General features: G+C 34.0%; 1 protein-coding gene across 11 annotated transcripts in view; it reads right to left on the bottom strand.

Annotated features, from left to right (window-relative positions):
• Positions 1–14175, bottom strand: part of LOC121428441 (spectrin alpha chain, non-erythrocytic 1-like) — a 69762-nt gene that overhangs the window by 14806 nt on the left and 40781 nt on the right. For 7 of the 11 annotated variants that reach the window (XM_041625045.1, XM_041625046.1, XM_041625047.1 and 4 more), the window contains 15 exons: positions 13645–13830; positions 12774–13023; positions 11934–12001; positions 11243–11392; positions 10591–10683; positions 9835–9867; positions 6509–6643; positions 5770–5915; positions 5172–5286; positions 4694–4777; positions 2589–2693; positions 1878–1969; positions 1424–1568; positions 787–903; positions 24–188 (listed from right to left, as the gene is read on the bottom strand). In XM_041625045.1, coding sequence (XP_041480979.1) covers positions 24–188; positions 787–903; positions 1424–1568; positions 1878–1969; positions 2589–2693; positions 4694–4777; positions 5172–5286; positions 5770–5915; positions 6509–6643; positions 9835–9867; positions 10591–10683; positions 11243–11392; positions 11934–12001; positions 12774–13023; positions 13645–13830 — 1884 coding nt within the window. The remainder of the gene's footprint in view (positions 1–23; positions 189–786; positions 904–1423; positions 1569–1877; positions 1970–2588; positions 2694–4693; positions 4778–5171; positions 5287–5769; positions 5916–6508; positions 6644–9834; positions 9868–10590; positions 10684–11242; positions 11393–11933; positions 12002–12773; positions 13024–13644; positions 13831–14175) is intronic. The other 4 variants (XM_041625050.1, XM_041625051.1, XM_041625053.1 and 1 more) reach the window with 1 other exon arrangement.

Genomic DNA, 14175 nt, shown 5'->3' with positions numbered 1-14175 from the left:
ATAGATTGTTTTTGTTTGCTCACCTGATGGCGCTCTAACAATGCTTCGGCTCCAGTCACATCCTTAGCGAGCTCATCACTGGCAACCAAGGTTTTCATACCGTTGGTCCATGACATGAGATCACGGAAGTCACTCAGGAAACGTTGCAGGTCATATGAATCCATCAGTTTGTCCTTGCGAGCATTGGCCTATGTGATTAAAAAAAAATCAGTACAGAGTCATTTTTCTTACTGTGATTGATAATTGTGACTTTGATACACTGTACAATTTACCTATATATAGTTATGATATATCATCTAACCTACTCTTCACAACCAAGACTTCTTACCTCATCAACTCACTGCACTTAAGTCTCTTCAACTCATCTCCTCCTGCTCAAAGTCATCACATCTCATCTGGTTCAAAGTCTTTTTTTTTTGTTAATTTTGTTAAAGATTCCACTTATCTCATGTAAGATTACTCTTCTTGCTCATCTGAAAATTCCTAACCTTTCAATTCCCACTCAATCTCTTTACTTTTAATTTCTAATCATTTTCTCTTCATTCCAACACCCATATATTCATTTTCATGACTAACCACATAAAAGCCTCTATAACAATGCAATTACATCTTCTACCATTAATTGGAAATCAAATTAGAATCTTAGATGTTTCACTACCAAATAAAGGGTATATTCCTTCATAGAACAGGATATAACCCTCGTGCATTTTGCAACCATGAATATCTCTTACAAGGTCTTTGATTAGCATGGATCATTCAATTTATATCAGGGGGTGTTTATCTTACCCTATCTTGGAGGGTATGCCATGCTTCATCAATCTCTGCTCTCTTAGCAACGATTGGTTCCTCTTGATCAGGATGGGTCTGTACCAGTCGGTCAGCGGTCTCATCCAGAGTTTGAACCTACAGGATTACATATAAAAAAGAGACATATATTCAGTGTTGTAGTAGTCAATATCATATTTCAAAGATAAATATGATTGCGAATTTGAAATATGGAAGAAACTCTCTCAAAATCATTGTGAATGTTTATAATGTACCAAAGAACTGGTGTTTGCTGTGAAGCATCAGGAATCACAAAAATGATAACAAATTTACTTATTTCTTCCAAAGGTCACATGCCATTCACACACATATACAAATAGGGGACTACACCCAAATAGGCTACAAAGTATTCTCCAATTTCTAATGAAAATAATTGCTATATTGCTTGAAATTATTATATGGAGTGAGAGCCCCATCTCACTAAGAGTTGTAATAGATTCAAATCAATTCTAATAGTGATATATCTAAAATTATCATCTACATAAATTTAGATCATTTGCAATTTAAGTTTGATTTGAATCAATCACAACTTTATGAAAGGGGGAGGCCATGTCCTAAACGCAAACCAAATCATGGTATTGTTAAAAATATCTCCTACCTGTTTGCCGAGGGCATTGAGATCTCTCTCCAGACCTTGATGTTTACGTTGAAGAGCTTGAACGCTGTGCAGGTCATGACCAAAGTTTTCTGTGTTCAGGGCTTTGTTCTTATCATCAATCCAATCCTTAGTCTCATCAGCATCCCTAGAAAATGAAATGATCAAGAAAACTTGTAATAATACATGTGCATACTGACACCAACATATTGACCAATTCATTAAATCATGGGTTAGTTGAAAATATCTCATGCTGTGTTAGGAGGAGATTTGTTCTTATCATATATCAAATCTTTGGTCTCAGAATCCCTTGGAAAGTACAAACATCAAAGTGGAAGAAAATAGTCTAAATATCATATGAACTATGAACAAAACCATGAATTAGTTATACTGTGTTGTGTTCTTTGATTGTATTGTCTCTGTCCTAGCCAGTGTCACTAGATAGCGCTATGCTTACCTGAAGAACCTTTGTACTTCATGGGCAGTGCCAAGACTTGCACTACGATCGTCAGTCAACTTCTGGAGTCCTTGCCATTCTGTATTCAAATCCTGCAGAATAAAAAGTCAATTGAATTGATTAGATGGTAGAGAAAGTAATTGTGTTTGCAGTCATAAAAAATGTTAAAGTTTGCAAGAAGTAAAAATCAGGTTCTTGTCTACAAATTGAATAATAATGTGAAGACGGGTAAAACTACCATACATTTCTATATATTCAAGCATATCAACAAATTGCTCCTGCTCAATCTGATACAAACTTATCACTTTCAACTGATTAGAATTCATTAAATAAAGTTAACATCATTTATAACCTAAATTGAATTATCATCTTCATGAGATTTCTGTGTGGATATGGTGAAGTACTAATATTCTTTTAATGAAAAAGAACATTTTTAATAAAATATAATTCTTTTAGAAAAGCAATTCTGAAAATCAATATAACTTGAAAAATAATGTTTCCCAATATTATGAATTGAAGTGTTTTAATTTGTCTCTCATTTTCTGGGTTTTCTACTCCAGAGGGAAAAACAACCAGTTGAATGAAATTTTTTTTAAATTTGTCTCTCATTTTCTGGGTTTCTACTTCACTTCACTAACTGTTAAAGCCATGATAATTTGGGGGCATTTTAACTATTTATAAAGAATGAGAAGAAGGATGATGATCACTTACGTTGACTTTCTGGACAACGATGTCAGCCTCCGGTACCTTCTCAAGGTCCAAGGTTTCAAGGATGGTGTTGATCTCAAGGAGACGAGATTCATTGGCTTTTAGATCCTGAGAAGAAGAATAAGATGAGGTGAAAAAATTAAGAAATATAATAGTAATGATAGAGAGAAGGGAGGAAGGATAGACAGACAGACAAGGAACAAAGAGATTCAAGAAATTGAAGGGGGTTGAGAAGGGTTGAGCACTGATAAGTTAGTAGGGTAATCACAACATATTACATTCCATCAAATTAAATTCTCATCAACTCACATTATTTAATCATTCATCGTAATCACCCTGCATGCTAATGATTTTGTAATATATAGTTATGATATCGTATTGGTTGAAATAATGTCCATTACAAATGTGCAGTCATATGAATGTTTATTCAATATTAAGTAAATAGGTGAGAAGCTATGAATTTCCACTGTTTTTCCTGCAGGACCTCCGAACTATGTTCACGTTACCCTTCTCCAGAGCTGCCAACCTCTGTTGACCAAACAACATACTGATCCATAATTAAAATCATATTTTGAAGGAAAAAAAATATTTTGGTACAAAAATTGATAAATTACACAAATAAAGCATGCCCATTAAGTTTAACAAAAAAACACATTTTGCAACAAAAATCATATTTTGTCACTTTTAATTATGAAAACAAAAAATATTGTTGAAACATATTATTTGGCAGCTTTGCTATTCCATTCTTTTATGTCAAGAACTTAGATAGTAGACAGAAACTCTGAAGAGGATAGAACCCATGACCTCATGTTCAAGAATCAACTATTCTTCAACAGATTCAACATCTTATGAACTGCTTATTCAGTGATGGAGGCAAAGACAAAACAGAAACACTATATATCATCCCCTTAACTCATCAAAAATTCATTAAATGCAATAATAATGTTTAATACATGTACTTTAAGGGTAACATGACAACTTGGATTAATTACATTTTATCTACTTCATGAGTTACATAAATTACATATTTGTTGAAACATCAATGATTCTGTACACTCACTATGGATTAGTGGGCACGTTTCTCACTAAATTAAGCTGATTTTACACTTCACTGATCTAAATGTATTAAATATACTTTATTATGGTTCTTGATATTGTGGATAAATTCCATGGATGAATGGTTTTCTACAAGTGCGGATTCATGAATACAGTAAATCTAAGATCGACTACATGTATTCGTGCTGTACATGTACTTCATACAATATGCATGTATACAAATATCACTTGCAATATTGCAAATAATTTGAAGTACAAATAACAGGTATTATTTCTTATTGGAACTAATCTATTCTATTGATCTAAACTGCTACAAACATATGAATGCTCATTGTCATTTTAGAATGATCCAAACATCTTCTTTTTCAAACTAACATATGTACATGTAACTGTTAATCTTAGAGTTATCTACATGTACACATATATTGCTTTACCATCTTGATGACTTTGATCATAAACTACACAGAAATCTATGTGTGGGGCTACATGATAGATTTCAATATTAATGACGTACCTGTATAAACTTATTATGCTTGGAAGTCAAGATCTGAAACTATATATGCACATAGTGCAGCAGAATATCATTTTAATATGCACTTCTGTCAATATCAATGATCACTTAATAACTGGATAAAGATTTTCTTTCTAGCTTCGCAAGCATACTAAAAAATGATAGAATTACAAACCAGGCAACTACAAGCTTGTTACATTCAACATTAAGTAAGTTTAGATATATTATCTACATTTATAACTGATGACAATATTACATTTGACTGATAAAGTGAGTTTCTTTGAAATTAACCAATCTTTGTATTAGTTTCAGTATATATTCTCACGAACATTACAGAGAATACATATAAAACAGAAATGTCTCTAGGATCATCAAGTTGTTGATAATATCACCGTAAAGTCTTGTAAAGTATTACATTCCATTCAAATCAATCTCAACTTTTACAAAAAATCAGCAAATCAAATAAATAGCTCATTTCTACAATTTTAATGGCCTTGGTGATATTTTGTAGTAATTCCAGGTAAGTTGATTTTTTTCTTACCTTCTGGAAGTCATCAAACTTCTTCTGGAGGACTTCGACCTGTTCCAAGTCATCACCAACCTCAGCACTCTCAACAACAGCAGCCTGAAAGTCAAGATAATATTCATTTAAGAATTGAAGAAAATACAACCAAGCTTTTAATATCTATTACATTGTTGGACTGATAAGAATTTTAGTAATGCAAACATAAACTGGATAGAGAACATTACAATTAACCAATCTAATGGAAATATCATTAAATGGTATCATTTTTTTCCAGCAACAATTGATGCCATGAAAAGTCTGGACATAAGGGCCAGATTTAAAATTGAATCCCAAAAGGTTACAACTACTCTCATTCATATCTTCCCATTATTCTGATTCCAAAATATCATCACAATCACAACGCTTACTTCATGTCTTCACACAGAGGAAAGAAAACAAATCATCTTAGGAGTAAATATCAGCATGTAAGACTAATGTAAGTAGATGATTTTACCTTATCATTGACCCATTGGATGAGATCATTGGCTTCACGGACCAAAGAATGACGCTTCACAGACTCCTCCAAGGCTTCCTTGCGAACACCAGCTTTATCAAGAAGAGCTTGGTATCTAAAATAAAGACAATAGATGCGTTTAAGACTTCTTCAAATATTCACATCTTCCAAACATCTCTCATCACAGATGAGGGAATAACTTAAGTATTTTATATCCCTAGTAAGCAATAAATAGATACATGTAAATATGGTTTATTTCTTAACTGTAAGTGAATCACAGTTAAGAAACTTCCCAATGTTAATAAATCATACAATAAAACTCATCCAAGAATATATTTCTAACTTCAAACCAATATTCCAATGCAAAATTTCTTATAGATTGGTAATTGATTAAAACCAAATTTGAACTGATATTGATTTTAAATAATTCTTTATAATACAATTGAGATCAACTTCACATAAAAAATGCTTTCTAATCAACCACAATGCTTAAAACAAGGTGCAGTATTTCAAAAATAAGATTGCAGCATGATGACAAAGCTAATCTATGCTAGGGTAAATTCTTAACAGTATAAAAAGATGATATTTCTTGACTTACTCTTGTTCAATATTTTCTTGTCTTCTCATGATGTTAGCATCTTCAACAAGATTGGCTTGAGATGCAGACTGGGCGGCGTCCATCTTCTTGACGTAAGCAGCTGGGACGAATCCTTGACGATCGTTGACTTCTACCTTCCACCAATCCTATACAACAAACACACACAGGGTCATTTCAAGTGTAGGTTAGTGTTGGTTAATACAATGATTTTATCATTATTAAAGAATATCTTCAACATTTAAAATCAAAGTGTTCTGATCACCATCAGGAGATCATTATTCAAGAAATGTTTGCATAACAATCATAGAAAGGATTTCTTCATGGAGACCTCCAACAGCAAAAATAACTGAATTATTACAACAAGCTTTTTGGGTAGCTAAAATTCTGAAGAATCACAATTACATAACATATCTGCCTTTGAAAAAAAAAAGTAAAAAAGTACATTTCGAAATTAAGATTGGCAATCTAAATCATAATTGAATTAATAATCTATACTTGAATGCTGATAATGCAAAATGTTTCAACTACCTTTTAAATATGGAAAAAATAAACTATGGTTCTAGCCCAAAGACTACCTCTTCTGATCTTAGATCTAAAAATTAGACACAAAGAAGACGAATAAGGAAGAGGAGTAGAAAGTGAAGGGGAAGAAAACAAGAAAAAGAAAAAAAGAAGCTGAAGCTTTTATGTATAGCACCATGTATCTTGAAATAATCTCTTCCATTTCTAAACCACTTACCTTGTTCGAGCTGTTGAGGAGAACCAAAACATCACCCTTCTTCATCGACACCTCACGAGGGCTCTTCTCCATGTAATCGTACAGCGCTACAACGTATTCCTTGCCAACGTCCTCGGAAATAGGAATATCTTGTTGCTATGGGAGTTGGAAAAGGAGAATTGAAAGGAGTTAACATCCAAAAATGAATATACATAATCCATATTCAAAAGTAAGAGGCAGAAAAATGTAACAATAATATGATTCATGATAATACAATGAAGGGAATTGTTAATCAAAAAAAAAAAAACTAAATGTTGAATTCTATTTTAAAGGATGAGTATCATGTGATAGCTATACTTTCTTTTATTAAAGGTATGAAAGAGGGGTATTTCCTTTCACTATACAATTAGTGGCATTCAGTTCATCATGAACAAGATAACCAAAACCTTCCAATCTTTAATTCAGAATACACAACTTCCAAGCACAGAAATATCTCTATGATAATAATTGATAGGTATCAATAGCATCTAGATAATCCGAGGAAACATTGTAAAATTACAAAAATATACCGTTTGCAATACCAATGTGTTATGCAAAATGATGCTATATTCCCAGCTATTTGATTATGTGCTGGCAGTTATTATGCACACATATAAATTGTAGTTTTGGGGCATGAAATGGATAACTTAAACTAGCCTAGTGCAGTCTAGTAATCTGAAAGGGCATTGTTGTAGTAAACACTATAAACATTGCATGCACGTTAAGGGGACCAACAACTTTCCAGCAAAATACTGTTTCTCATTTGAATTCATAACCCCTATTAGCAACTGGATAAACTGATTGCACGTTCACTTTTATTTTGAATCAATAAACATCGAGGAAGGGACATGTTGCAATATGGAATTTTGAAAAAAATATCTTCATTTTGCTTTCAAAAATTGGAATCTTCCCAAACTTAGATCAGACTTATTTTCTTAATTCAAACTCACTGAATAATAAATACCTTAATCTTAAAATGTTTTTAATAACATTTTCATTCTTTTACAAGACTGTTGGTCCCCTTGAAAATAGTTCTTGTTGGATACCATATATTTGTTCTGCATGCAGTTAGATTCATTTTTATATAAAAGAAAATATAAATGCAAATAAATACCATCAAGTATATCTCATAACTGACTTCAGTTATTACATTTTACAGCAAAATATATTAGTCCAAACTCATATCTTTAAATACAAAACTGTTACAGAAATCTTCATAACTCCAATGTCTCAATTTAAATTGTTCCATTATTGATTCTTATCTTGTGGCAACGCTTCCAATTCTAGACAAATGAATGAAATGTTATCCACCTTCTTACCAAGATTTAAGATGGTGAAACTGGGATACTAAATGATTTGGGAATCATCTACGTGTGCAAGAGGGTGATACTCTCTATGAATGTAATTCTACAAAGATTAGGCTTCAAAAAATTAAGGGGAACTGCTTGAAAATGTCCCTATGCTATGTGTCCCGTAATTAAAAATCACTTTTCATTAAATGAAATCTTGGTGAGTTAGTGGCTTTGGCCCATCCAATGAAGGAGAATTAGACAGGAGAATGACAGAGAGAGATGAATCATGAGAGAAAAAGAGGCAAAGAGAGAACAGCATAGAGAGAGAAAGAGGCAAAGAGATGGAGAAAGAGGAAGAGATAAAGAAGGAGGACAGACAAATAGAGAGATAGAGAGAAAAGAGACACTTTAAAACACCTATGCATGTTTCTGAATTAACTTGAAGAGATACCCCTTAGAAACGTATGACATATATAAAATCTGATAGAAACATTTTTAATGCAAAACCTCTCAATGACTATTTACAAAACACCTTCTTTTAATGACAATTAATGAAAATATTATCAATCATCAACAGAGGTGAATTCATTTGTGAGGATGTAAAAGGACTTTCTTCCCAGCAAAGGCAAATGGCATAACATAATTGTTATCTTAGTAATGGTTTGGGACTTTTGTTATCTGGGATATAATTAAATGCCCTGTGTTAACAAGCTACATATAAAAACTCTACAAGAGGGATAAAAACTTTCTTAGCCTCCAGAATATCCACAATATTCCCCCATGAGTTGTGAAATAGTCCCTGTAAAATACCACTCAATTGAACACAAAAGGTAATTTAGAATGGCCAGAAGCTGGATTACATACTGATACTTTTTTTCTTTCTAGGAGCATGATCCATAAAATTGTAGTAGAATTAAAAAAAATCCATAAACCAATACTGGAAAACGAGTTAAATATCCCTGAATTCGTATTGAGCTTTGTCAAAGATAGTTTTGATTACTTGCATTAGGCCTGTACCTGCATTCTTGTTAGTAGCAAAAGGTGTGTAATAAAATCACTATTCATTCCAGTGTAAGATACTGCATTTCAACTAGGACTCTTGTCCTGAATTATACAACAGTCAACTCACTCCCAACATGAACCATGAACTTTCCAAAGGGGATTAGAAGTCAAGCAATCAATGTCTTTCAGAGATATACTGTGAATGGCCAAGCATATTCTCTTCACACAATTCTCAAAATCAAATGTAAAAAATTCACTTAAACATCTAAATCATTTGCACAAAAAAATAGTAGTCAGCCCTGTGAATCAGCATTGTTTATATAAAATATGTTAGTCTTTTGCGCTTCAGTTTTGAGGTATACATGTATGTCTATATCAATGCTAGCCTGCACAGTTGGATTGCAGGTTACATATTACAACACACTAATCTCTATTGAAAGATGATACTAGTGTGTGATGTCATAAGATGGGTAAGTGTGCCTCTATAATGGCCTTTGGGGTGGTGGCTGTCTGGTAGAACAGGTGTTTGGTGTTAACCTATTATCAACTCCAGATTAACACTCAAATGGGCATGAACAATTTGTATGAAACACTTCAAAATTGGTGTTTTTATGAATTGTAAAAAAAAAATCATCCATAAATCTTTACACATGGATATTTCAAAATTTGCAAACAGTTTGTAAGATAATCACACTAAATAAAGAAAATCAATGTATTTAAGCAAATGCATTTGTTATCTATGAACCATAGTACAGCACCAAAAGTATTAAGCACCAACAGTGAAAATCTGGTGTTTCACACCAATATGGAGTACAAAACTGGAGTTCAATAACAAGATAACACCAAACACCACATTTCATCTCCAAACTTTGACCACCCACGGTGTAAAATGGTTGACTACTTGCTATCTGAATGCAAGCTACAACTAAAAGAGCTAAAGCACGCATGAAATAATAATATCGCTAGAACACCATCTTTCTAAACGCCATATTATTTACACCAACTCTGACTTACGTTTCCATCACGCTTAGGGAGATGGGGATCATACTGAAAGATGATAGAAAGGCTCCAAATAATGGAGATTAGAAGGTCAAAGGTCAACAAATGTGAAAGAGAGAGAATTCAAACAGAATTTAAGTAACAAAAAAAACAAGGCTGAATAGTCTTTCTTTTAATCATTTTGAAAGATGATAGAATAGCAAAGCTTTGAATAATGAAGATTACAAGGTCAACAAACATGAAAAAGAAATAATTTAAACAGAATTGAAATAAAAAAAAACAAAGCTGAATATTCTAACTATAAATAATAATCTATTCCACTATAACTTCAATATAACTCAATATTTGCAAAGTAAGATAATAGTTTGGTAGAAAAAGAATATATCTTGAGACAAAGCACAGTATGAGCTCTATATAAGAACTATTTAAGCAAAAAAATACATAATCGTTAATAGAAAAGGAGGAAATGAAAAGACATATACATTCTAATAAATTTTTAAACTTCAATAGATAATATCTAGCCATTCTCTTTGAAAATAAACAACAAACTATATTTTTGGTTGGAGAGCTGGGAAAAGGAAAAGTTTGATATTTCAGATGAAAGTCAAATTAAATAGCATAGGTATGAAAGAAAACAGAATACAAGCATTTCTTTCTACATCTGAAACCTTTTTCTTTTTCTGAGTGAAGAGAAAAAACAACAGTAATTCTTGAAATGAAAGCTGTGAAGATATAAAATGGCTTTGTGGTTATTGTAAAGACTAGTCTTACCCGGCAACCTTCAGCTTGTTTCTTGAGCATTTCAATGGTTGTTCTGTATGCGACAAGGTCGGCCATTAAAGTCTTGTGTTTCTTGAGTTGAGACTAAAAAGACAAAAAAAGAAGAAAAACAAAATTCAAAACAGAACGACAAGACCATTATCCAATATATTTGAAACTCGAGCATAAGAGCCCTATATAATATCCCCCAATTTGTAAAACTGCAGTCAGGAAATGTGTATCTTAAAAGCAAACATGATAATATAATGACAGTAAATACCACATATTTCTACTCTATCAGCATGGTTTATCTCATACATTCATTCACAATTAATCTCCCATTGACACCAATAGCCAAATTAACCTGTCTAAAAATAAAACTTTCAACGGTTTATTCAAACATTTTATGATCATTTTAAAGTGTGTGTGTGTGTATTTGAGTTTTGTCAGACGTGTATCAATCAGATATGATTATTTACGTCTGGGACCGACCTTTAACGTCACCATCCGAAAGACGTAATCAGGGCTCGAACCTCGAACATCTGCATCGATTTGTAACTTTCCCACAGCTTGGATTACAGGCGCACGACATAACGCCCAGTTGTGTTTTAAAGTATAATTAGGAGCTTATGATACAAAGAGGGCGCCCTTCACATTGACTCACCTCTGCACTGTCTTCATCTTTACCATAGTCCTCGCTGGCGACAATGGGCTCCTTTTCTTGCATCCAAGATTCAGCCTCATTTGCGTCAGCAAAGTACTGCTGGGCTTCCAACGAATCCTCTAGATCATCCTTGCGCTGGGCGATCTTGTCCTGTAGGCAAAATCAAAGATGGGGTAAGCTGTAAGGGTGGTATTCTAAACACAAACCCAAGTTTGACCATAGACTAAAGGATTTTAGTCCATACTTCAATGGAATGGCAGTGATGATGTTATTTTATGGCACAGATAATGTACAAAGTATATAAATTTTGAATTTGTTGCCTTGCATTATATCATCCTTTCTTTAAGACTTTCCCAGATCATCCTTGTGCTGGGAAAAGTATTTGGTTACTGTGAAAACTCCTTGAATGAATCGAAGATAATAATAATAATTGTATTTGTATAGCACTTTTCCCAGAGGATACAAAGCGCTGTTGATGGCATAAGACAAGTTAAGGGGGGGCGTTTCATCAATATTTTCGTCCGACAAGTTTCTGATTGGTTGAGAAGCATTGTTACTATAGTAACTGTCTGATAAAACAGGACCTGTCGGATAAAACGTCCGACAAGTCCTTTCATTAAAGGCTCCCCAGGTTTATGGTTATATAAGTGTGTTTTGAGATGTGTGGTTGCCATGGAAACTGTTAACTCACCTTGAGATTCTTCCATTTCTCTTCCAGTCCCTTGACCTTGGCAGAGATCTCATCATTAGCAAAGTGACCTAGACATTACAACAGACAATGAGTGACTACTTGTTGCATCAACTATGATACTTATTTTATGTTGTGGAATAAGATTAAATATTTCATTCATTCATTAACAACGAAGATGCTAAACACATTTGATCTCTACACTCTATGTATCTCTTTCAGAAGGGAGATATGATTCAAAAGTACATTTTCCTCTTAAATAAGAGAGACTTATTTCTATTATTATATTAAGAAGTTAGAATTAATTTCCTCTTGCCAATTATTCATCATCATTTTCTATTTCATCACACACCATTAGGATAATACATAATGGTGATTAGCATTCTTCAGATTTGACACACTCCTTTCAAATGTATTGTACATTTTGTCACATATTAATGAGAAAAAACAATGAAATGACATTGAAATCATCAGCACTCCAATAATCCAACTAAGCAGTGTCAAAGTGAAATGTCAACACATAATTTTGTTCCCAAGACTGAGCTCAAGAACAAATTCTTTGTAAAAATTGACAACTATTCAAAGGGACTATACTCAAATATGCAATATGATGCAACCTTAGCCTTGGTAATGCAACATTTGCTCCTGCGAGAACTGCTCTTCCGCCAATAACTCTGAAGATTGAGGATTTATGTTAGGTTTGTGATGGGACTTTTGCTCAACAATGGTGTGAGGATTATGATTAGGATGGTCATTAGGTTTGAGGTTAAGATATATGAATGGCTTAATGTGTGGATCTTCCATAGGAGCAATTATCACAGGAGCATGGAGCCCTAGACTTACCTTCATCCAGCATCTGTTCTCCTGTCTTAGTGACCATCTTGATCCTAGGCTCATGGCCTTGGACCTCTGTATTCAAGGCTTGATGCTTCTTGATCAGGTTCTGTACTCCGATCAGATCACGACCACGGTTGGTTGACGATGCCAGAGGTTCCTTCTCCCGGATCCATGCCTCCTCATCGTCGACGTCGCGCAGGAACTCGTGGAGACGATGAGCGGCTTCCAGTTTCTGCTTACGCGCCTGGAGTGGTGCCTGTCAAAGAGGTGAGGAAAATGCATTGTTTATGACTTTATATATTACTTAATAAAAACAGTATAGTAACTGATAAACTGATAAATTGGAAGCCATTCATCAATATTTGTCATATGACATCTAGATTCCACAGGAATTTGCAGGAAAAACGTCTTCAGAATCTGGATTTCAAAAAATCCGACTTGACTCTGCCCTAACCATTTCATGATTTATCTTGTCATTCACTCTCACAGACAAATTTGCTCTTAGACAATCACATGCAAGTATTTCAGTAGTTGAACAGTTCCCCTACCTGGAGTGTTTCCACTTTGGTAGCAACAAGCTCCTCCTTCTTTGAGATCTCATTAGTTTTGAATTTTTTTTCACTGACAAACTTGTTTTTAGCCAATGAGATACAAAGATTACAGTAGCTTATAACAGTTGTTTAAAAAAAAGCTCTGCCTACCTTAAGTGCTTCCACCTAAGTTGCAACAATCTTCACTTTCTCTGAGATCTCATCAGCTTTGGAATTTTCATCAACAAATTCACTCTTATCCAATCAGATACTGCGAATTTTAGTAGCTTATTAATGTTGAAAGTGAAAACTACTGAAATAAATCTTTGTGAAAAGCCCATCCCTACCTTGAGTGCTTCCACCTTAGTAGCAACAATCTTCTCCTTCTCTGAGATCTCATCAGCTTTGAAATGTGAAGCCATAGCCATCTCAGTTGTTTGCATACGGGTAGCTTGGATAGCCGTCTCTTTAGCTCCGATGTCTGATTCTAACACATCTAGCTTGGCACGAAGCTTCTGGACTGATACAAGATCCTATATGGAAAATTGGTGATGAAAACAGAGAAAGTGAATATTACGATGGGTTATCTCATCATTGATCCTAAATGCATTACACGTGTATGGGGAGACAATATAATGTTGTAACCCGCACCCGTTGCGGTACGGGTTAACCTGCCGGTATGCCTCCGATCGCGGGTTGCGGGCCGGGCCGAGTTCATTCTCAAACCCGCAGACCGTCATGCGAAAAAAAGGGAGAATAAACGACGCATAATAAAAACATTCACAGTGAAAATTGAGTTAAGATCATGTGCTTCTTACGTGGCAGATTCTTTTAGAGACGTAGATATTTCCTTTTAAAAATGCTGGCGTATTTTTGTC

Source organism: Lytechinus variegatus, chromosome 15 (genome assembly GCF_018143015.1).
Source record: "Lytechinus variegatus isolate NC3 chromosome 15, Lvar_3.0, whole genome shotgun sequence".
Taxonomy (NCBI): domain Eukaryota; kingdom Metazoa; phylum Echinodermata; class Echinoidea; order Temnopleuroida; family Toxopneustidae; genus Lytechinus; species Lytechinus variegatus.
This window is presented reverse-complemented; position numbering and strand designations above follow the sequence as displayed.